This window comes from Mus caroli, unplaced genomic scaffold (genome assembly GCF_978045245.1).
Source record: "Mus caroli unplaced genomic scaffold, Mus_caroli_1 scaffold_4, whole genome shotgun sequence".
Lineage (NCBI taxonomy): Eukaryota > Metazoa > Chordata > Mammalia > Rodentia > Muridae > Mus > Mus caroli.
In genome coordinates this window covers 153,528,837-153,552,739 of record NW_028227259.1, presented here as the reverse complement: position 1 = coordinate 153,552,739, position 23,903 = coordinate 153,528,837, and the positions used below count along the sequence as shown (strand labels likewise).

The window sequence follows — 23,903 nt, the reverse complement described above, 5'->3', positions numbered from 1 at the left end:
GCTAATTTTGTGTCAACTTGACACAGAGTAACAGAGAAAGGAGCTTTAGTTGAGAAAATGCCTCAATGAGATCCAGCTGTGAAGCATTTTCTCAATTAGTGATCAAGGGGAAAAGGCCTCTTGTGGGTGGGACCATCTCTGGGCTGGTAGTCTTGGTTCTATAAGAGAGTAAGCTGAGCAAAGCAAGTCAGTAAAGAATATCCCTCCATGGCCTCTGCATCAGCTCCTGCTTTCTGACCTGCTTGAGTTCCAGTCCTGACTTCCTTTGGTGATGAACAGCAGTATGGAAGTGTACCCCAAATAAACCCTTTCCTCCCCAACTTGCTTCTTGGTCATATTGTTTGTGCAGGAATAGAAACCCTGTCTAAGACAGCCATCCTACAGACTTTGTACTATTCTTACATGCTGGTTGTCCAAACCAGGCCATGTGCATGCCCAGTTTGGAGCCTCTTTCAGCCAGGAAGAGTTTTCACCAATTTATAGATTTACCAATCTTAATTTGAGATATTTGTCAATAAGATACACTATCATCGTGTGTTTTAACTTTTGGATCAACTAAAAAAAGATTTTTTTAAACAAGGGACCCACAATGCTTGTTAGTAGGACTTTTTTTTTCCATTTTATTTATTTATTTAATGTATGTGAATACACTGTAGCTGTCTTCAGACACACACCAGAAGAGGGCATCGGATTCCCATTACAGATGGTCGTGAGCCACCATGTGGTTGCTGGGAATTGGACTCAGGACCTGTGGAAGAGCAGTCAGTGCTAAATAACTGCTGAGCCATCTCTCCAGCCCAACTAAGACATCTTAATGATGAAATTAACTTCCCAGATCTTCAATCCATTTCCTGGGGTGATTACTGGCTATTTTCTCAGTTCGGTTTCAAAAGAAAATTGTCAATGTTATGAATAGTTTTTTATTTCCTTTGGGAAGAGTTTAATTCTTGCTGTGTGCCCAAGGTTTATTTCTGCTGATTGGAGAACCGGTTAGAATTTATTATTTTCCTTTTTTACTGAATTTAATAACATATTTATCCTCCTGTGACGAAGTGACACTTTCTTTTCTCCTTCTCAACCTTCATTTTCTTTCTCCAAATACTCTATGGCTTCTCTCTCTAAGTCCCTTCTTGAGGTAGCAGCTGTTAAAGCCACAGCCCTCCCATTCTTAATGTTCCACAGAGCAACCCCACCACCTGCAGACTTCAAGGGGCCACCCTGTACCTTCTTTTTAGCCACAAATTAAATTCATTACAAGGTGAATGCTAAGAAAACTTTTAATTGTGCATATGTACTAGGTAGCATCTCAGATACAAATGGCTGGCCATCAACCTTACTATCAAAATATGCAGTGTGGGAATATGTTTTTAGAAGGGCAGAAAAGATGCCACAAGGGGCCCATAAATCTGCCTTCTTATGAGTATAGGTGGGAATTCACATGTGCAATGATGCGGGTTTGTTTTTATTAGACAGTCTCCTGTAGTAATAGAGCAAGTTGGCCTTGAACTCCCTATGTAGCCAAGGATGGTCTTGAACTCCTCATTCTACTTCCTCCACCTCCCAAGTGCTAGAATTACAGGCACCAGGCCCGACCACTCACGCAAACTTTTATATGTGGATCGGATCATTTTTTTTCCCCTTTCAGTGAATCCCACTGGAGCTGTGGGGCAGAAAGTGCCCTGATGTCTAGTGTTCCATGGTAATGGCTTAGTTTCCCTGGGCTTTTCTTCTCATATTAAGATTGCTAAATCGTATTTCAAACACCAACTAGTAGGGTGTACCTGCAGGGAGGAGGACCCTCCCTTGTCACTGTTTGATTGGCGCCCCACCTGGCTTTACATTTCAGGGAGGGCTCATCCTTGTGGCCTGCAGAGATCCTTCAGCAGCCAGTATCTTGAATGTTCATCCCATTGGCAGGTTGGACATCAGATTTGTTTCCCAGGGAAATATCAGTACTGGCTTTACCCGACACATTTGCAAGAGAATAGTTTAGCCCCGAGGCTTGATGGGGCTGCTGGCTGCAGAGGGCCAGTCTGTGATCCAGGATACATTACAGGTTAGCATCCCAGTCAGATGCCTCCCGCAGAGGTTACCAGGAAGGTCTCCAGAGTGCCAGGGTGCTAAGCAAAGTTCATGGGTGCTTGGTTGCCCCTGAGAATTCCCCAGAGAAGTGTTCAATGTTAATGACACCCTACGCCGTAGAGACAAAGTCCTTCCATCCCATAATCATAACCTTGATGGAAGCCACTGGACCTGCCAGTGCCTAGGAATGGGAAAGGGGGTCCTCTATAGAACCTTGGAGGACCAGAGGTTGGCAAAGGGATAGAAATGTCCACTTCCTGCCCCCTCTTACCCCTTTAACCCACTATGTGCCACAGACCCCCAAAGGGCGACAGCTTGAATGTTCAGACCAATCAGATAAGTTGGCTGGATGTCTCTTCAGATTCCAGAAGACTTGGAAATGAGAATTCTGCCAAAAGTGGTTCTGTAACCGATGATCTGGGTGACAGGTTGCAGTTGAAAACGTCATCTATTGAACCTAAAAACACAGTAAATAAGGCATTCATTAAACCATCACTACGGAAAGAAAGAGTGTCTCTGAAACTCATCCAAAACAGCCATTTCAGCAATTAGCAGGGAATCCTGGTTTCCACGGGGACACTCAAAAACTAAGTAGAAGTGCATTGATTTCTGCTTATCTGTGCTATGACTGTTGGCTGGGTGTGATGGCACACACTTTTAATCCCAGCACTCAGGAGGCAGAGGTTGGTGGATCTCTGTGAGTTTGTGGCCAGCCTGGTCTACACAGCAAGTTTCAGGCTAGCCAGGGAGGGCTACATAATGAGATTCACAAACAACAACAACAAAAATATTGATGGGCATTCAGGGCTATGACTGCTTTCCACTGGGCTGGAGATCTGAAGTACAGCAGCATGTATTGGGAAAGGGATGCTTGAGACAGAGGCCAGGGTCAGGGGTCAGGAGTCAGATTCTGACTGTTGGTTGGTTTCCTCATCTTGCAGGACGGAGGAAGAAAACAAGGGCTTCCTACATGAGGGGCAAGGACTCTTCTACTGAGCTACACTCCCAGCTAGAGATCAGCTTCTGGAGTGGACAGAACCAGGTTGGCAGTCAGTCTAAGGGCTGTGTGCCAGGCTTGGCAGCCTGCCAGTGCAACAGGTGTGCCTAGCTGTGCTCTCTGCAATGGCAGCCAACTCCCAGGGGGCTGTCTTCTCCAGGGCTCACCCTAGATCTGGCTCAGGGGTAACTTTCTAGGGAATGTGACACTTTGTTACCCTGTGTGCCCTAGTGGAAACCCTAAGCAGATACAGAGGCAGAGAGGGAGTCACAATGAAACAGGAAGGCTGTCCAAGAAGCTGGGGCCAGTGGGTGAGACTGAGGACCCAGCAACAGTAGCACAGTCAAGGTAAGCCGGCCCACAAAGCTTTTGTTTGTAACAGGCAGAGAGAGGAGGTTGGGAGGTGAGCAGAAACAGAGCCTGAAATGGAGGAGAGAAACAGACTCAGAGAAAGAAAAGCAAGAGAAAGAAGAAGGGACATTCCCAGAAGGGGAAGAAGGGAGGAAAGGACACAGACAAATTTTTAGGAGGTGGGGGGAAGCCCCTGACTTTTGCTACACACAAAGGAAGAAAGAGCTGCCACTAAACACAATTAATCCAGACCGTTGACATCTGCTCTGCAGAACATTACAGGGGCCCTGAGCTGGCAGTTGCTGCAAACAGCCACCAGAGCCCTAATCCAGGAAGTGCTCTGGGGCCCCCTGGACTAGCTAACCCTAGTCAGAGAACAGCTCAGGAGGAGGAAGCCATCTGTCTGAGCCACACGCATTTCAAAGCCTAGAGCCCACCATATGCCGTGTGTGTTCTTTAACTGAAACCTTCCTAGGAGTTATCCTTGCAGTATCTAGGAACCCTTCCGAATATACTGTTAAGACAGAGACCAAGCCGGGTGTGGTGGCACACGCCTTTAATCCCAGCACTTGGGAGGCAGAGGCAGGCGGATTTCTGAGTTCGAGGCCAGCCTGGTCTACAAAGTGAGTTCCAGGACAGCCAGAGCTATACAGAAAAACCCTGTCTAGAAAAAACAAAAACAAACAAACAAACAAACAAACAAAAAAGACAGAGACCACAGCCATGAGACATGTAAACTGGCTGCCGGCTCTGTTTCCTGAGTTCATGTGAAGGTAATGGGGGAGCCAGCCCTCTTCCAAGTAGTTTAAACCTCATGTGCTGAAATGAGCATAGTCGTTTAAGTTAGTAATTTTTCACTTAATAATTTCAGGTTCCCCTCTGCTTTGGCTGATCATATAACTGCTATATCAGAAAATTTAGGGAGCTTACAAGAAAAACTCACTATGCCTTTCTTCCTTTTTCTTTTCTTTTTCCTTTCCTCCTCTTTCCTTTTTATTGGAAACAGGACCCCCCTGTGTTGCCTAGACTGGCCTCAAACTCCTGGATTCATCTCGTCCTCCAGTCACACCCTTGCTGCAGCCTCATGTCCAGCTGGAATACAGGTGCAAGCCACCAAGCCCAGCTGGAATACAGGTGCATGCCACCATGACCAGCTCCTCCTTCAGGCTAACAAATGCCTCTTATTCCTTCCTTCCCAAGTTGGAGGTACCAGGTTTTTTGGTTTTGTTTTTAACTCACTATCTGGGACTTGCTGTGTAAACCAGGCTGGCCTTGAACTCATAGAGACCAACTGGCCTTAGCTTCTAAGTACTAGGATCAAAGGCATAGACCAGGGTATCGATCACTGTTCTTTCTGGTAAAGAGGCAGGCCTCTGGCATTTCAGTTAGTGGCTTTTATTCTACCCTTCGAGCTAACCACTTTCCCCACACCCTGAGAGTTTGTGACCTACCTCTAGATGTGACGCTAAATTTCCGATCAGAGAAACTACTCCTTCGTATTAGAGGTTCGCTCATTTTTTCCAGAAATAACTTGATCGTTTCTTTCTTTTCTGGGTTCGTACTTGTCAAGTTCAGAACCTTTCCGTGCACTTTTACGGTGGAATTGCTGAGCCCAAACCAGTAGAAGAAATCAAACAGGGCGTCTGCCTTGAATTCGTAGGTGAAGCTCAAATTCTCTCCATTTAGCACAATCGTTCCTGGAGGGAAGAAATTCTTCACTACTTCCTGGAAATCAAACTGAAAGAGAAAAGAGTTTATTGGCATGGGGTAGGAAACCATCGTGAGCGTTATAGAATCTACCGCAACTTGAATGTCCGCAGCAGAACACCCTGAGAGGGAGTGGCAGGTGCCCGGGAGGAAGGGGTGTGGTCCCTTTGTGGGGGCGGGAGCCCTCATGAGGAAAGCCCTGCTCACCTGAAGTCTATAGCTTTCTCCAATCACTGAGGAAATGACCATGTCCATCCCTTGCTCTATCTGTCTTCTTATCTTGGGGTGCCTTGTGTTCACAAGAAACGCGTAGGTCCTTTCTAGAAGTCAGGAAGCAGACGTTAGAAAAAGTGTTGTTGCTGGGCAGTGGTGGCATACGCCTTTAATCCCAGCCCTTGGGAGGCAGGGGCAGGTGGATTTCTGAGTTCTGGGCCAGCCTGGTCTACAGAGTGAGATCCAGGACAGCCAGGGCTACACAGAGAAACCCTGTCTCAAAAAAAAAAAAAAAAAAAAAGTGTTGTTTGTGTGCTTCTGATTAGCAGAGGTGTGGCTGGATCCTCTTTGGAAGATGGCCATGCAGCCACTTTCTTTCCTGCCAGCTTCCTGTTAAGGTTTTGTCTTTTACTGTCTATTGCAATGCTAAGTGTGGGCCCCCAAGACCTGGAGTCTTCATGTAACTGTGTAACCTGCTCCCAAGTTAATTCTGATTGGTGAATAAAGATTCCGACAGCCTATAGCTGAGCATAAGAGACATAGGTGGGGTTTAGGTTTCGAGGGTTTGTAAGATGAAGAAGGTGCAGGAGAGGAGGAAGGAGAAGCAGCCGTGGGTTAAGGATCAAGAGATCATGGCTCTGAAGGCTGTCCAATGAGAGCTAAGAGTGGTCCCGTGGAACTTAATAAATAGTAAGTAATAACTTGGGGTTGGGTAAGCAGCTGCCCAGCTCTTGTGCTGGTTTGAATATTCTTGGTCCAGGGAGTGGCACTTTTAGAAGGTGTGGCCCTGTTGGAGTAGGTGTGTCACTGTGGGTGTGGACTTTAAGACGTGTCATTTTAGCTGCTGGGAAGCCAATTCTCTACTAGTTGTCTTCAGATGAAGATGCAGAACTCTCAGCTCCTCCTGTGCCACGCCTGCCTGGATGCTGCCATGTTCCCACCTTGATGATAACGGACTGAACCTCTGAACCTGTAAGCCAGCCCCAGTTAAATGTTGTCCTTATAAGAGTTGCCTTGGTCATGGTGTCTGCTCACAGCAGTAAAACCCTAACTAAGACAGAGGCTTATTGTAACTATGAAGGTTATGAGTGTGTCTTTCATCCAGGAACTAATAACCAAGGCAGGGTAGAAACCCTGGTCTGGGACTTAAATATTTAATACATAATACCACCAGAGCCTAGTGAGATTTCTAGAAATGTTTCCCAGAGCGTTGTAATTTTGAAAGGCACTCTGGGCCACCATGAGATCAGTTTAGGGAATCAGCTACCTCTGATATCTATCGGAAGCCCTTTGCATGAGAACATCCTCTCCACAGCCAGCGTGCTCCAGGATGGACAGGAATGTGAAGTCCCATGTGGCTAGCTTCTCATCTTGCCTGCCTCGCTGGATGTATAAAGAGTAGCCTGGTTCCCAGCAGCATCTCACTTGCAAAGCAGAAAACCAGCAGAATTCAGGGAAGATGCCTCCTGGGCTTTCTACCCGACCAGTCTCTGGGAGAACTGGCCCTTACTGTCAAGGAGGAGCTAAGTTCTTTTGGCTTTTGTTTGGTTGGTTGTTCCCCCCCCCCCCAGGTTTCTTTGTATAGCCCCCCCCCCCCCCTGTCCTAGAACTCACTCTGTAGATCAGGCTGGTTTCCTTTTTTTTTTTTTAAACATTCATTTATTGATGGTGTTTATACGCTTGAAGGCATGCATGCAGAAATCAAAGGACAGCTTGCTTGAATCAGCCCTTGCCTCTGCATTGTGGTTGCTGGGGTGAAATTTAGGCTCCCTAAGCTTCTAAGGCAGATTTTCAGCCCGTGGGGGCATATCCCCTTTAGGGACCACATATCAGATGTCCTGCATATCAGACATTTTTTACAGTTTTTAACAGTAGCAATATTAGTCATGGAATAGTCATGAAATAGTTTATGGTTGGGGCTCCTTAGAACATGAAGAACTGTCTTAAAGGGTTGCAGCCTTAGGAAGGTTGAGGAGCACTTTAAAGCATTCCATTGCCCCAGGCTAGAGTTTCCAGCACCAAGACACTGGAAGTAGAGCCTACCCGCTGATCTTACTCAACCCAGGATATAAACAAAGACAAGATTCTTCCCTCATTTAAAAATACCGGACTCTTATTAACTACTAATCTCTCTCCATCCCTCAGAATCAAGCAGACTTTACTCAAGTGCGTCATCAAGAGAGGCGAGACATGCATGCTAGCGTCTGTCTAAAGGCAGGACCAGCTGTTGTGTGATTATTCTGAGACCATTCTATTGCTTTGTGGATGTCTCAGGGGTAAACCCCGAGGGTCAAAGGCAAGCATTTACATTCTTAAGGAATGGAGTTTTTGGAAGATTTATTTATTTTCCTTTTATGTGCATGGATGTTTTGCCTGCTTGCATGCCCGTGGACCTCTTGTCCAGTGCTCTCAGAGTCCACAGAAGCCACCATATGCCTAGTTACAGATAGTTGTAACACCATGTGGGTGCTGGGAATCGAACCCAGGTCCACTGGAAGTGCAGCCAGTGAGCTTTACTGCGGAGCCATCTCTCCAGCCCTGAAAGTATTTTAAACTAAGCTTACTCACTTTTAGTCTTCCTGCCCACATTTCCCCTTCTTCTGAAGTTTTAAAAGGAACTTAAGATATTAACCATCTTATATGCTGCTTGAGATGACACATAAAATAAAGCAAGCAGGCTAGCTGGGACCAGAAATTGAATTTCATGCAAAGCAACCAAGACCTTTCAAAGGCCCGTTAAACAACTAGGCCTAGCCTCTCGCAGCTGGGCAGGTTGTACCCTGCACATTTACAGACCTGCCAATCTGTGTGTTCACTATGACAGACTTCTAGATGACGCAGTGCTTGTCTGGAGGACAAGGTAACTGCTAATTTGCATATAAAATGCTGTCTAGAAGAGCAGCAGAGCTGACATGTTGCCTTAGTTATAGCTGTCATAGCATAAGCTTAGCAATCTTTGGTTTCTATATTATAGAACTTTTCCCACGTCCTAGCTTTTCTGGAAACTGACCAGCTGTTGGTTGGGTTCCCATACCTCCTCTGGTGCCCCCTCCTGTAGACATTGTCATGCAACTATGATCTGTGAGCTTCCCGCAGATCCCTTCTGATACCACACTTGGAACTTTGATTAAAAGGCTAAACTCAGAGGTATCATTCTTTCTTTCAATTCCTCCTGAGGGAGTGAGTCGGGGTGTGTGTGTGTGTGTGTGTGTGCAGGGGGAGGGGGAGCAGGAACCTACACATCTGTGAATTACCACCCTGGAGACCTGGTTGGCTTCCTGGCTATTGCTGAGCTGGAGCACATGTGGTACTAGGATGCTCTCACAGTGTGGCTGATCAATGTGCCCTCTCCTCTCTTCTGCAGACAGAGAGCTCTGACTTGGAGTTATGGATGATGAGCACAGAGCCTTCCAATAACCAACTGAGAGGGGAGGCTTGGGCCAGTCTGTCTGAAGTGAGCCAGTTACTACTTATTACCCTGGACTCACTTGAAGAATACTACCTAAAGTCAAGGTCTACAATTTCACTTAACACTGAGTGTTTTGCTGGAAACTTTCCTGTAGTGGTAATTAGTTACCATTTTGAGCTCCTGATAGGTTGCACCTGCCCGAGAGCTATCTTGATCTGAGAATGAAAGACACAGCCTCTTAACCTCTGAACCATCTCTCCAGCCCTTAAATTTTATTTTAAATTATGTGCGTGTGTGTCCAGTATGATTTGTGTACATGAGTGCAGTGTCTTCAGGGGCCAGAAGAGGGCGTTAGATTTCTCAGAGCTGGGGCTGCAGGAAGTTGTCAGTCACCTGATGTGGGTACTGGGAACCCAATCCAGGTCCTCTGCAAGAAGAAAAGGTCATGCTTTTAGCTCTTGACTCGTTTCTGTTGCCATAGTTAATAACTTTCCTAGGATAGAGGGATAACGTGCTATTTCAGCAGGATGCAAAGCGATCCTACCTATGGGGTACATATGTTATGTTATAGATGAGGAAACTAGGGGTTTTTTTTCCCCTGAAGGTAGTTAGCTATAAGTGCTTCAGGTTTTGTGTTTCTGAGTGTAGAGCTGCATGTTTAAACACAGCTCTTTAGGGTTTTCACATTAACTGGTAACAACCGTGTAACAGTGTTAACATTTCTCCATTTTTCTTCCCTCCTCTGCTCAGACTGATAATGTGGGGAAGTGTTGGGGACTTGATTTCATGGATTCCCAAATTCCATGGTAATTCCCACGTTTGCTTGTAAGACATAGCAGGTCACTGCCCCCAATTGATTTTGATTGGGAAATAAAGATGCCAACAGCCAATGGCTGGGCAGGTAGACTGAGGTGAGAATTGGTGAGAGAATAAGGAGGCAGAGATCCCCCATGGTGGGGAAGAACAAAGACCAGACCTAAAGGCCTGATGACATGTGAGAATCAGGGTAAGTAGCCACACAGGCCACTTCCTCAATTGGCCCTGGGATAGCAAAGGTGAAATCTAGATTTTATAAGATGTTGACTAAGGACTACCAGAGGGGAGTGTTTGCTAGTAGCAGGAAGGATTAGACATGTCCAGCCATTAAGCTAGTCAAGGCATATTAAAATTAACTGGTGTGTGTGTGTGTGTGAAACAAATTGGTAAAAAATTTTAAATTTCTTTGAAAAAAGAATTGTCAGCTTGGCGTGGTGGTGCACGCTTTTAATCCCAATACTCGGGAGGCAGAAGCAGGCAGATCTCTGTGAGTTTGAGGTATATATACCAGCTTGGTATATATATATATATATATATATATATATATATATATATATATATACACCCACCTTTTGAGATGTCCTTCTTGGTCTGCACGTTAATAAAGAACACCATAGGTTTGCTCAGTATCGTTTCCCTGTAGTCTTTATAATCACAGTAGTTGGTCAGTTCCACGTATCTACGGAAAAAGCAGAAATAGCTGGAGATGTGGCATCCACTCCCAGGTGAGGCAGGGGGGACGTGCTGACTGGACATGCACCTGCCTCAGCCGTGGCCTTTGAGGGATGTTTCCTAAAATGTATCCTAACAGAGGGTACCACATTTTGTACATATAAGGAAATCACCTTCTGGACACTGCTGATTGGCTGAGGGTTCTATGGCCTCTGGGATGGCTTGGTATCAATGTGTAGCTTTACCAGAGGAGCCTAGTGTCATATATCATGTGGGCAAAAGAGTTCATCAGAAGGTATCAGAATCCTGAGTCCCCTTGGATCAATAGTGAACAACGCTCCCCATCCCCTCTGTCTGTCTGTCTGTCTGTCTGTCTGTCTGTCTCTGTCTCTCTGAATCACTCTGTGTCTCTGTCTCTCTCTATGTTTGTCTGTCTACAATAAATACCTCCCGCATAATCTTAAAAATAAAACAAAAAACAAAATTGAAAAGGTGGAACTCGCTGAATCTTCTCTCGTGGACTCATCTTGTCTACTAGGTCTGGAATTTTCTATCTCCTCCCCATTTCCCCATTCTAATCCGGAAACAAGCACCCCTCCTGTGTGGATCACACCATTAATCATTATTCCCCAAAACTATTACTAATTCACATTTCCTCAATTCTCAGTTCGTATAAATGACAGAAAAGTCAAACTGCTAATGGATTTCTGCCCATATCCTCATTAAATTTAGCTCCCTTGGTTTTCCTCTACTATTCTACCCTAGAAAGGTTTGTCTGAATCCTGACTCTCAACCTGGCCAGTTAGCTTTCTCTCCAGTGCCCTCTGAGTTCTCCAAACAGCCTCCATATGCCTCCACACGGTTAATAAAAAGACCCAAATGCAAAGTGTGTTCCTTCAAGGGTGAGGTGGTCTGAATGAGCCCCTATAGAATCATGTGCTTAAATGCCTGGTCAATACTTAGTGGAATTGTTAGCGAAGAATTAAGAATTGTGCGGTCTTTTTGGAAGACGCATGTCTCTGGGGGCAGGTTTTTTAAAAGCCAATGTCAAGGGCCAATCTCTCTCTCTCTCTCTCTCTCTCTCTCTCTCTCTCTCTCTCTCTCTGCCTGCTTCCTTCACCTCACAATATAAAGCTCTCAGCTACTGCTCCAGCACCATGCCTGTCTGCTTCACACCATGATGCTGATGACAGACTAACTCTCTGAAACTCTATGCAAGCCCCCAACTAAACGCTCACTTTCACAGGAGTTGTCTTGGTCACAGTGTCTCTTCACAGCAGTAGAACATTTCCTAGCTGTCCTAGCTTCAGGGTCGGTGTGGGTGTGGGCAGTCTGAATGCTACCCAGCACTTGAAAGACACCTTGGCCATGATCCTTCTTAAATTTGGGTTGGTTCCGAGTGGGCCCAGGTGAAGCATCTGTGGGGAGCGAATGGGCCAGCTGAGCTGCAGCAGGGGCTGCCTTCTGCTACACTGGACAGACAGCAGGTACGCTGTAACTCCCCTGCCTCTGATGAGTCAGAGGTCACTTAAAGGGCCATCCAACCCCAGGGGTGTGCCAACACTGAGCATCTGAAAGTTTTGACAGCATCATTTATAGAAAAGAAGTATTCCATACATCTAACATGGCCACAGATAAGAACCACAGGGGTCCTTTCTTATCCATCCAGAAGATGCTGAAATCATTGGATGGCACCACATCTGTACACATCTGTACACTGGACAGTGACGCTAACACGCTAGAAAGCTAAATGATGGCAAAAGTGTAGCAAACATCTTCAGCCAGGATATTCAGGACAAGAGGATGTGGCACGTGCTGGCTCCCACCGGGAGGAACTTGATGAGAGACCACAGCCTATGACATGGCACGTGCTGGCTCCTACCAGAAGGAGTGTGACGAGAGACTACAGCCTCCGGATCTCAGTGGTGCACTGTTTAAAATGTACAATTTTCTAAAGTTTGGAGCTTTCAGTCTAGCATCTTTGACCGACGTTAACCACAGTTAACTTAAATGAGGGGAAGCCAGACTGAGCGAAGGACCAAATTCTAATTTATTAATTCCCTCGTTCCCAGTTCCCAGTTACGCTCCCTTTGTCAAACACCTCGAATCCCAATGAGATAAGTAAGCGTGGGTGTTTACTTGAAATTTATTATTATAAAAATTTGAACACAAAACTCAATTCAAAAAGATCAGAGGTCTCTTCATTCAGCTCCATGAGTGTCTCAGAATCTAACTTGGAGTTGATGCTTTTTCTTCAGGGTGTCTTACTAGACGACACTAGGGACCAGTTATTCTGGATTAGTAATGAAAATATCACCTCTCTGCACTGAACACTTACTGTGCTTGCTAAAGTTATCGTAGGGGATGGTAAAATGTAAACGGCTTTAAGGTTACTTTTATGTAGCAAGCCCTTTAACTCCCAGTCCTTCATTTTACCATGTCCCCCAATTGACTTTCAGGCTCTAACGTTCTAAGCCTGGCCCCAGAACAAGGATCAGAGGGCAGGACAATGTCAGAGAAAGCAGTGTTTCAGAATAATATATAATTCATGTCTAAGCTCAGTGATGTGTGAACTCCATTTCAGAACCAAAGCGCACTGTGACCTGAGCCACAGCTGACCTCGAACCTGGGTCATATCTCTCTGTGACCCACTGAGAGGTAGATTTTGATAATGCAAAGATGAGGAGGAAAATACCTTTGCCACCCAGAGCTACATGGTGCATTTGAGAGCCAGATAAAACACATAGATTTCAACGTGCAACAGAAGAGATAGAAGTCCTTCCTGCTTAGGGTGTGGTCCCTTGACCAATAGCATCAGCATGCCCCGTCCAAATACAGAACTCAAGCCCCAGGCCAGTTTCATCCAACTAGATCTGTGCTTTATCAAGAGCCCTAGGAACTTGCATGTTAAGCTGTCAACAGTTTGAGAAACACCCGTGTGTTAAAATAACTTATTATATTCTCCTGTAATAATTGTCATCTCTGAGGCTCACTGCCTCCGTCTGCTAACCTAGGTGTAGTCCTGGAATCTTCTAACCTCCGTACAATCTTATCAAGGCCTAAAACGTTTTCAGCTTCTGAGACTTGCTGCTAAATAAGCTCACCCTTTCTAGGTCTTTCTGAATTCTGGTTCGCTGGTTCAACTCAGCTGTTCTGGCTCAAACTCATCTCCAAGCCGACTGGTTCAATCTGGCTTCTCTCTCAGCCTCTGACTTATTCTGTCTTCACCTGTGACTAGCTTGTTCTCTCTTCAACCTGTGTCTGTAAAACTCTCCTGGTAAAACTGCCTCCTCCCCCACCCCACACCCCCTCTGCACTGCCCTTCAAGTAGCTTCCCTTCCCTCTCTCTTCTTGTGAGAGTTGGGCGTATCCTATTCTGCCAAATCTTTCTCTGATTTGTCACTTTGTCTGTCACTCAGTTAAGTCACTTTCAAACATGGCTGTTTCCTTCTAACAACTAAGTTTTCCTTCGTTGTTTAGGATTAAAGGTGTGTACCACCATGCCTGCACCTAAACTCTTCTTTACCTGAAACTTGCTCATACCAGGCTGGCCTTGAACTCAGAGATCTGCTTGCCTCTGTCTTCTGGGATTAAAGGTGTGTCTGTATTCCAGCCCATTCACTCAGACCTAGAAGGTCTTTGGATGTGACCCCTTGGTAGAGCAGTCATGGACTGAATTAAAATCTAAACCCGGAAAAGGGGGATCCCACTATTCAGATTTAAAAGCTGTCCTATCATTCATACACAGAGACACCAGGGGGAAAACAGGTCCTCTATATTCATAGATTCAAACTCCACTGTTTTACATCTCAGGCACCTAAATAAAGGAGAACAAGAACCAGGAACTAGTTACCTACTGAGGCGAGGTAGGTATGGGTAAGAGAAGGTTCTGTCACACCAAACACACACACACACAGGGAGGTTGGCAAGGAGTAAGAGGGCTGCAGAAGCTGGCGGGGGTGAGGTAGGATGGGAGGCTGGGTGTCAGAAGGCAGGCAGCCATTCAACAGTGACCAGTGCTGAGACTATTAAGTAGACAGAGTGTGGCTTAAAATCAGAGCGAGGCTCTGAAGGCACAAAGCCAGGAAAGGACTGCCTGGGCTATGATCTCTCAGGCGATTTAACTTAGCTCACACTCATTTTCATCACCAGGAAAGGAGGCTAGCAGCTTCCCACAAAAGGATGACTGGATCAAATGGTGCAAAGGGGGCTTGTGGGGTTACTAAGTAACAATGCCAAGACTAACACCTGACAAGGGTCAATACCTGCTATGACTTGTTTCTCCTGGATTTCATCAATTTAAATTCTGATACAGCAATGTTTTAAGACTGGGGTGATTCTTTTTAAATAGGTTTTATTTTTAATTATGGGTGCATGTGTTTCTGGGGGGTGTTTGTGCATGTGAGTGCAGTTGCCCACTGAGGCCAGAAGGTGGCACCAGATACGGCCCGGAGCTGGAGTTTACAGCCACTTGATTTAGATGGCTAGGAATAAAACTGCAGTTCTCGCTAAGCCATACCCATTTTGTCTTTATTTTATATGGCGATTATTATCCTCATGCCATTATTATTCTCAGCCATGGAAACTGAGTTACACAGAAGGTAAGGAAATGTCTCAGGGTTGCTCAACTGATACAGCGCAAAACTGGCCACTCAGGCTCACACACACTTCCTCTGGACTGGCTCCCACCCAGTTCAGTGTGTCCCAGAGAAGGGTTCTGCACACGTAGGTTTGTAGGTCTGAGACAGGAGGAAGAGGAGGGGTCTCAAGACAGAGCCCAAGCTAGCAAAGCAGAGACCTGCAAGCTGCCCCTGGGAGCGGCAACCTTGTGCGGGCTGGCAAACAGCCGGCACTCCTCACTGTAGAATCATAAGGCTTGGACAGCATAGGCCTTTACCCATAATTCCCAAGCATCCTACCCCCCAGGGGCCCCTGGGGAGGAGAGGGCTGTTGCTTATCTCCTGGCTAGTCAGCTGTAGATACGGGCAGATTCTATCATTTTTTTCCTTTAAAATCTCTGCACTTTTAAAAGACTGCTTTATATTTAATGTAAATGACGGATAGAACCCCAGTTATTTATTTGGGGCTCCTGGACCTGTGAGAAACTGCCACCAGCCATTGGAAGGCAGAGCCACTTCGTGTTTGAGGCAGTTTCCTGAAAACACAGGCATAGTTAGACAACGCTCCTTAGAAACCACGGGTTTTCTTTCATAGCATTCATTACTAATACTCATTTTCCCATCATAAAAAAATAAACAACAGTGGTGCCCCCGTTGTAACATATTACAAAATGACACTGGCAAATACTTTGCACCCTTCTGGGGATTCATGTTAATATTAGTAGCCACCCTTTCTGTTTTATTTTAGATTACTCAGGAACCTCTTTCACACCAGGAAGCAGTGCACGGGCAGAATTCAAGGTCATATTTGCCAGACATTGCCACTGTATGTCAGTCATAGGCTGCATCCTAGGGGGAAGACAGGTGGTGTGTATGTAAGTCTGTGTATGTGTGCGCAAGTGTGTAAGTATGTGTGTGTGTGCCCATGTGTGTGCGCGCCCATGTGTGATAGTCAAAGTGGGTTGGTCTTTCAAGTCACTTAGTAACCACTGATGTGTTTTATAAAATGGTGACAGTGATGCAGTGGAAGGGAGAGCACTGAGGGGCCCATGGCAAAGTGTCCCTTGGCGGGGGGGGGGGGTGTGTGGAGAGGCAGTAGGAGTGGACACGTGAGGAAGACAGAATAGGTGTGGGAGGGAGGGAGGGGGAGAGAGAGAGAGAGAGAGAGAGAGAGAGAGAGAGAGAGAGAGAGAGAGAGGAAACCAGCAGGGGATACGTGGGGAAGACAGAAAGAGAATAGGTAGAGAGGGAGGAAATAGGTAGAAAGAGAGAAGATAGAGAGTTCTTTTTATACACTCATACCTGCATGTTGCTAGGTAACTGTTGGGCAGAGCCTAGAGGAAATGCTAACAACCACTATATATGGGTAGTGTCCTAAGCAGGCTTTAGATATGACATGGACAGAAATCTTGAACTTAAAAGAAAAATGACGATGGTGGTGGTGGTGGTGGTGGTGGTGGTGGTGGTGATAATGGTTTGCTCATTAACTCTACAGATTAAGACAAGTATTTTAAGAGCAGATTTTTAGAGGACCTTTATGGCCATCACTAAGCAATTGGGAAGAACTTGGCTTCTGTAGTTTATATTTAGTTAGTGTTGTGTTTAGAAGTTTAAGTATTGGAAAAAGGATGGAGAAAGGAGGACAGATGCCCTTAATGAGGGACTCAAGTGAATGTCAAGGGCAATGGCTCTCAGCATTTGGGGTTTCTTGGGAAAGGACCCAGGAAAGGAATAGAACACACTTGAGACCCTGCGTCCTGATTACACTATGGACTTATTCCACACCCAAAATGATCATCACAGGAGACAAAACCTAATAATTAATACAACAAGGGTTCTTGTCCACACATCTCTGGCGCAGGGACACAGAGAATACACCCACATCTCTGGGAAGGTCAATACAAAGTCCTCAAAAGCCCCATGCTCCAAAGAACCTACAACGGCCTTTTGTAATCCCTAACCTTCCCGGCAGCCACTTGTGCATAGATGTCATCCCACAGCTAAGGTGGGAATGCAGTGGTTTTGGAAAAAGGTGAAATTCAGCAAGTTCATCACCTCTAGGCTCTGACTTGTGACAAACTGTGGACAAGCGGACGCTGCAGATGCCTGACATGGTGAAGCCAGGCTGCTCCTCCACCCGAGTTGCCTAGGTTTGAGGAAATCCAGCTGAGGAAATCCAACACTATGCCAGGGACGTTCAAAATCAACGCCTCCTACGGCACAGCAGCAATAATATCAGACTGGAGGCACGGATGGATGGATGGACAGATGGATGGATAGATGGACAGACAGACAGATAAGACTTAGCTGTGGTACATGTTTTGACAGAAGCAGTGTACGCTATAGAGACAGACAAGCAGGAAATAGTTCAGAAACCTTGTATCCACTTGGTTTGAGATATGCCCACTTCCTCTTCTAATATTGAACTCTCTCACTTGAGACTCTCACCTGCAAACTACGCACACACACACACCAGAACAATGCACCCAGCAACCTGTTATGACCTAGGATACACACGTGCATGGAGCTGCTTGCACACCCACCCATACACACACACACACACACACACACTTGGAATGGAAAAATGCCCCCCCATTTAATGACCTTCAAACTTAAATTCTATTCAATTATACGCCAGTCAGGTCAATCAGGAGGGTAAGGAAGGGTGAAGACAATCTAGCCTGAACTTGTCTTGGGTACATTCACAATAAGGCAAACTGTGCCCTATAAAATGTGAGGAAGCTCTGATGTCCACCTTATGCCCATGCACTGCCGACACAGTTGGAATGATTAAACTCAGACTCTACAAGGAAAGGGGTGTGTGTATGCAGTGAGTTACAGCTTACATAATCCAAGCCGATCAAACAAAACAGACCCACCCAAAGTACGAGCCTCCCCCCCCCCCAGCTCCTCCTTCCTTTCAGCCATAGAAAGAAGCCCAAGCCTTCGCTCAAGTGGCCTGCTGTCACTCTTAACAGTAGGTTCCTGTCTAATTTGTACTATTGCTTTGCCTTGAGTAGAATCATCCTGGGGCTGGAGAGACGGCTCATCACAACAGTCTGTAACTCCAGCTCCAGGGGATCTGATGCCTCTGGCGGCCACCGGAATCTGTACTCACATGTGCACACACTCACATTGAGATACACGCACCTACACACAACTAAAAGTATAGTAAAAAAATGAATTTTCAAAAAACAATAGAGCTTTGCTACTTTGCAACCATATGTGTGTGTGTGTGCCTATCTATCTATATCTATACCTATATCCATACCTATATCTATCTATCTATATAAAATTCTGAGAATCTGGAAACATCCAATCAGACCTGTGCCTGGTAATGCTATCTCCAGAGTCATACGCCACTGGATCCATCCATCTTGCAGAACAGAGCGGAAGGCTCTTGATGTGGCTAAGTTCAGAGTGCTTCCATATCCCAGCTGCTGCACAAACCCCAGTCCTCTGCCTAGAAAGCACTCTCCATTCAGACTTGTCTCCCTTCCAGCCACTCTTCAGGCTGCCCACACAGTGATAAAAGCTGCCTCCTACCACGGCATGACCCCCACAAGAAGACAAGCTGCTACTTCCACTTTCTCAGTGGAGCCTTTGCATCTCGGGGGTATGAAAGCCCTCACGTGATGGTGTGCGCGAGGAGAAGCCAGTGTGTGTGGATTTCATTGCTCCCTGGTCTGTGTCACCCAGTCTTATGACTACACTCTAACTTGCCCAGGGACTGCTGCTGGTTTTCATTTACTTACATAAAGGTGTTCGAAGAAAAAAATTTAATGACAAGCCTCAAATCTATTCTAAAATTTCCAGTATCATATGCTAAGATCCGGGGCTCTGATTCTATTAAACACCTTGCCTCTGGCTTCAGCTCACTGGGGAACATTGTAATCGTCCTGAGGGAGGGAGGGAGGGAGGGAGGGAGGGAGGGAGGGAGGGAGGGAGGGAGGGAGGGAGGGAGGGAGAGCAGACAGGTGCACCAATGCAGACATGCCCTTCTTATTCATTTCAAATAGGTCCTCTCACTGAACCAGGAGCTTGTCAGTTTAGGGACCAGCTGGAGGCCAGCAAGCCCGCATGATTGTCCTGTCACCATGCCCCTAGTACACAGAGAGACATTTTTGCAAGGGAGCTAGGAATCCAAACTCAAGTCCTCTCACTTCAGGCACTGAACCGTCTCCCCAACCCCAACCTGTTTCTACCATAGCTCTTTCCACTGCCCCCCTCTTACAAATTAGCATTTTTATTTCCCTTCCATAGAGAAATTCTCAGTAGGGACTATTTTTCTCCGACATTCAAAACTCATACCATCTCGAGGGTCCTACCTGCATGCAGTTGGAAGAATGCACCAGCGGTGTCTAGCTTCCAACAGTGCACCCTAGCCCAGTGATAAATACATCATATCTTTACAATCGGGCCGGCTGCAGATCGCTCAGACTCCAGACTCACTTGGTTCTGGGACACTGAGCACCCTACTATACATGGATGAGGGCCATGTACCCTATTCCTTCAAGGTGACTCGGTAATGCTGAGATCAAAGTTGGCTTCCACATCCTTGCCAGCTTCAAGCCTACCAATGTATGTCTGAGTCCTCTTGGCCACGACAGTTCCTGAGGACCACTGGATAAAGGCCAGGGTCTCACAGTGCTCTGCAGAAAACCAGGAAGCTATCTTTGCCCTTATTTCTGCCCAAGCTGTCTATTCACCCAAGAGCCAACACGGGGTCTGGGGTTCTGGGGGCTCTTTCTCTTCTGCACTATAGTTGCTTAGTTTAAGAAACACCGAGAGAGCAATTACTCTGGGAAAATGAACTATCTGCATGCTTCAGCTGCATAAAGTTATTCTCGCTCATAACTAAAGCTAGGTGTGAGGATCCGCATCCAAGACATCTCCTGAGGGTTGTGCCTGAACACTGAGCTCATCCGACCTCGTTTAAGGGCAGAATGGAAAAAACTTGCCACCAGCTAGGCTTGTTGGGTGGGACTGAGTGTGCTTCCCACCCAATCCTCCCTACATTCTCAGCAAAATGCCCTAGTTACCTGCTTGGGGGCTGAGGGGAGGAGGGTTCGGGCTGGAGGGTGGCAGGTAGGTTGGCCAATCTCCATCTCCAGTCCCCAGTCTACCAGAGACAGGGCAGCAGCCAGATAGAGTATTTGCTCCAGGCTAGAGCACACGGTGTGGCCACCTACCTCTTGATGTAGCTGCTGAGGCGATAGAGCTGCCCGTCTAGGCGCACAAGGCCGTCCCCGAAGACGTTGAAGCCCCCTCGTGCGGCCACGGGTTCCCCGGGCCCGGGCACCAGGAGCTGCTCACCGCGCAGCTGGAAGGCACCAGGCTGTAGGCGGAGCAGCTGCGACAGGGGCAGCAGGGCCAGCTCGCAGTCGCACGTCCACAGGCTGCGCAGCTCCCCGGATGAAATGGAGGTCAGGCTGGGTCTGGTCACAGGCTCGCACGCTGCAGTGGCCATACTCAGGCTGTGGCTCTGTCCCCTTCCTACCCTGAGGGTCGCTAAGTGGGAGGAGTAAATCTGTGGTCTGTCCCGGGCTGCCTTGGGCTGCGTGCAAGAGCCCTCTTGTCACCTTGAAGGTTGCCCACCCTTGTGGAGCGCTGCAGGCAGGACACTGAGAAAGCGGTCCCCGCGCTGCGCAGCCCCTTTTATCAGGCACCAGGCACGCCCCTCCGGCCCCCAGGCAGGACCCCAGATGCTCCTCCACTCCGGCAGAGCAATCAGTGTTTCATAACTTGGCATGCTCCCACCTCGCCTGTTCACAGCCAAGACTAACTTAGTCATCCCACTCGGGTCAGACACTCAGCCCCCGCGCGGGGCCCTCCCTGCCTGGTCCACACTGCCTGGTGCAGCATCCTCCCCACAACAGATACCCAGGCCTGGCTCAGCGCCGATTAATCCCTCAGGTACCACACAGCATTCCTGACCACTTCACCTGGGGCCCAGGGGCTGTCAGCTTAGGCTGGGAGGAGCTGCATCCGTATCTACATCCCCCATTCCATGCCCCATCTGTCTGCAGCTCACTCCACCTCCACCTAGATGACCCAGCTTTTCCTCCTCTCAGCATTTCCTGGAGCGGGTTCCCACCCAACATCCTTCCATGAAGGCCTGCCACTTTCCCAAAAGGCTTTCCTGCATCCCCTGTGCACTTCAGACCTTGACCCTCTTGCTTTGTGCTGCCCGGTGGCCCCTTGACAGCTTTGTGCTTGGATTCAAGCCGGAAGTCCCCTAGCAGGCCTTCCCAGCCCTAGTCCCAGAATCTGTTAATTTGCTCAGTTTATAAATATTTGAGTGCTCTAGCTACGTGCTCACACGTCTCCTGAGAGATGAAAAGACTATTCCTTTCAATTTAATTAAATGACTATTTCCAGACTATCTAATAGAAGATGAAGAATAAGCTAAATCCTGAGAATGTGGGTGGATAACCACAACCCCTGTTATCATCCAACTTGTAGTCTAACAGAGGAGCAGGCATGTTTTCCAGCAATTACATTGGCTGAGTCTCTGCTCTCGGTAAGCTGGCATGAGACTCCAGGCAGCGCTGAGAGGTAAAATTTAGAGTCTATCTTCAGTTTGTCTCTGAGAGCCTCCATAGCGCCTGGGTTTAATTGATTCAAACAGAAGCATTTCTGCTACATTTCACTTTTGCCATTTACTTTGGAAGGTTTTAAGTTATTTGTGTGTGTGTGTGTGTGTGTGTGTGTGTGTGTGTGAGAGAGAGAGTGTTTGCATGTATGTATGCACACCTCATAACCACTGAACCATCATCTCTCCAGCATCCTCACCCCAGGTGTTGTAGAATTTTTATTCTGCTTGCTTCATTTGACGGTAAAAAGCACGTTGTGTTTCAAATGGCACTGCCTTGGTAAACTGTTTCAAACCACTATGCTAGTTTCCATCAAAGGAATGCACTCTTCTTTGTCTAGACTTTCCTTTACTGCAACATTAAAGTCACTTTGTTTTCCCTTACGATGGTAACACATCATTACACTTTCCATCTTTTCTGCACTCCCTCCCCTCTCAGAAATGGAGTTACTGGGATAAGTGACATGATACAAGGCAAGGCTTATGCTTATAGTTAAGAGGTGACAGCCTGAAGATCTAGCCATCCTCATGTGCCCATACTTGGGTAATAGTGATGTCATCAAGGCACAGGGGCGGCCTTCTAGCCTCAGAGCTTTAAATGCTCCTGTTGGGTGCCTGTATGGTCAGCTTTGATTGTCAACTTCACACAACCTAGAATCACCTGAATGGATAATCATCATTGATGGATTATCTACACCAGGTTGGATTGTGATTATGTTTGTTGGAAATTGTTTGATTTAATTAATGTGGAGAGACGTACCCCAAATATGGGCAGTGATTCGGATAGCCATAAAGATGAAGGTGCATGGAAGAAATAAGGCTCTGCCTATTTTGGCTTTCACTCTTGCTGGTGAATCCATCTACTCAAAGCTGCTGCTGCTGCTGCTTCCTTCCGTATAAGAACAATGCTTTTCCGACTTCCAACATGGACTGAAGACCAGCACTCCCCAGGAATCCTCTAGGTCTCTGGCACCAGATTGGAACCACTGAGGCACACTGCTTCATTGTCTAAGCAACTACAAAGTGATTAGCCTTTTTTTTTTTTTTTGCTACTCCAACCATATGGCATAAGTCAATATCATACTTCCTCTTTGCAGCAGGGATTCATTTTATTGGTTCAGTTCCTCAACAGAACCTCAAGTGACACAGAAGCCTTAACTCAGATCTACCAAGCTCTCACAGGCCAGTTCACACCACCACTAGTCAAGCTCTCACAGGCCAGTTCACACCACCACTAGTCAAGCTCTCACAGGCCAGTTCACACCACCACTATTCAAAGCTCTCACAGACCAGTTCACAACACCACTAGTCAAGCTTTCACAGGCCCGTTCACACTACCACTATTCAAACACTCTCAGAGATCAGTTCTCACCACCATTATTCAAGCTCTCACAGGCCAGTTCACACCACCACTCTTTTCACACCTAGATTTTTCTGTCAGACCACAAGTGTCTGAGTCTGGCAAGATGCTTAGTAAAGTGTCTGCCACATGAGAACAGGGATCTGAGTTCAGACACCTATCACCTGCATAGGATCTAGGCTAGGCAGAGGGGCACACATCACTGAGGCTAGGAGAAGAGAAGCAGATCTGTGGTGCTCATCAGCTAGATAACCTAGTGGAATGGATGAGTTCTGGGTTCACTGAGCAATCCTGTCTCATAAAAATAATGTAGAGAGTGATCAAGGAAGACAACCAGCACTGACCTTTGACCTCCACATACACACGTGTGTGTGCACACATGTGCTCACAACCCTCGGGTACATGTGCACATACCCACAGGAACACAGACACACACACAGAGACACACACACATGCAGACATACCCAGACACACAATGTCACACAGAGACAGGCAGAGACAGAGACAGAGGCAAAGAGACAGAAAGAGACACACAGAGAGAAACAGACAGAATGCAAATATCTGTAGTCTTCCCTCTTATATTAAATAATCTTTAAATATAGTTTTATCCACCTCTCTTGTTAGCTATTCTTCTCTTCCCCCTGGAAGAGTCATCAAAATTCCTTCTCTTCCATCTCACCCCATGACATCATTGAAACTGACCTAAATAAAGTGCCAGTGACTTCTGGATTGTCACCCCTGGAAGACATTTTCCCCCTCTGGTCTCTCCCAGATCACCCTTGTCCTTGCCATTCTCACCTCCCTTAACTCCTGAAGAAACTGAAGTCAGTCTGCTTCGTTAGAATTTAATTTGTTATCTGTGTCAACTGGACTAAGTTTTCCCATCTCTAAAATCTGGTGCGATTTGAGACCAGGGAGTGGCGGGGCTGGAATACAGACAGCCAAGGGCTCAGGCTGTGGTGCTTCACTACCTGGGTTCAAAGTCGCAGTCAGCTTTCAGAAAGTCTGAGCACATCAATCCTGTGTGTCCCAGCCTTTTCACACGCACATTGTGGGGATTGTAGGCAAAGCGTTCTAAGCAC

The 23,903-nt window shown here is 46.7% G+C and overlaps 1 protein-coding gene across 1 annotated transcript; it reads right to left on the bottom strand.

Annotated features, from left to right (window-relative positions):
• Positions 1-619: 619 nt before the first annotated feature.
• Medag (mesenteric estrogen dependent adipogenesis) lies at positions 620-20,523 on the bottom strand. Its single transcript, XM_021163369.2, has 5 exons — positions 20,059-20,523; positions 10,145-10,254; positions 5,345-5,457; positions 4,882-5,167; positions 620-2,539 (listed from the first exon to the last, which is right to left on the bottom strand). The coding sequence occupies exons 1-5, from the start codon at positions 20,334-20,336 to the stop codon at positions 2,415-2,417; spliced, it is 912 nt and encodes a 303-aa protein (XP_021019028.1). The 5' UTR covers positions 20,337-20,523; the 3' UTR covers positions 620-2,414.
• Positions 20,524-23,903: the final 3,380 nt, after the last annotated feature.

Coding starts and splice junctions, on each gene's coding strand:
- Medag (XM_021163369.2), bottom strand. CDS start 20,336: ATGGCCACTGCAGCGTGCGAGCCTGTGACCAGACCCAGCCTGACCTCC. Junction 5,458..10,144: donor CAAGAAGGACATCTCAAAAG/GTGGGTGTATAT, acceptor CCTGACTTCTAG/AAAGGACCTACGCGTTTCTT. Junction 2,540..4,881: donor ATTTAGCGTCACATCTAGAG/GTAGGTCACAAA, acceptor CTGTGTTTTTAG/GTTCAATAGATGACGTTTTC.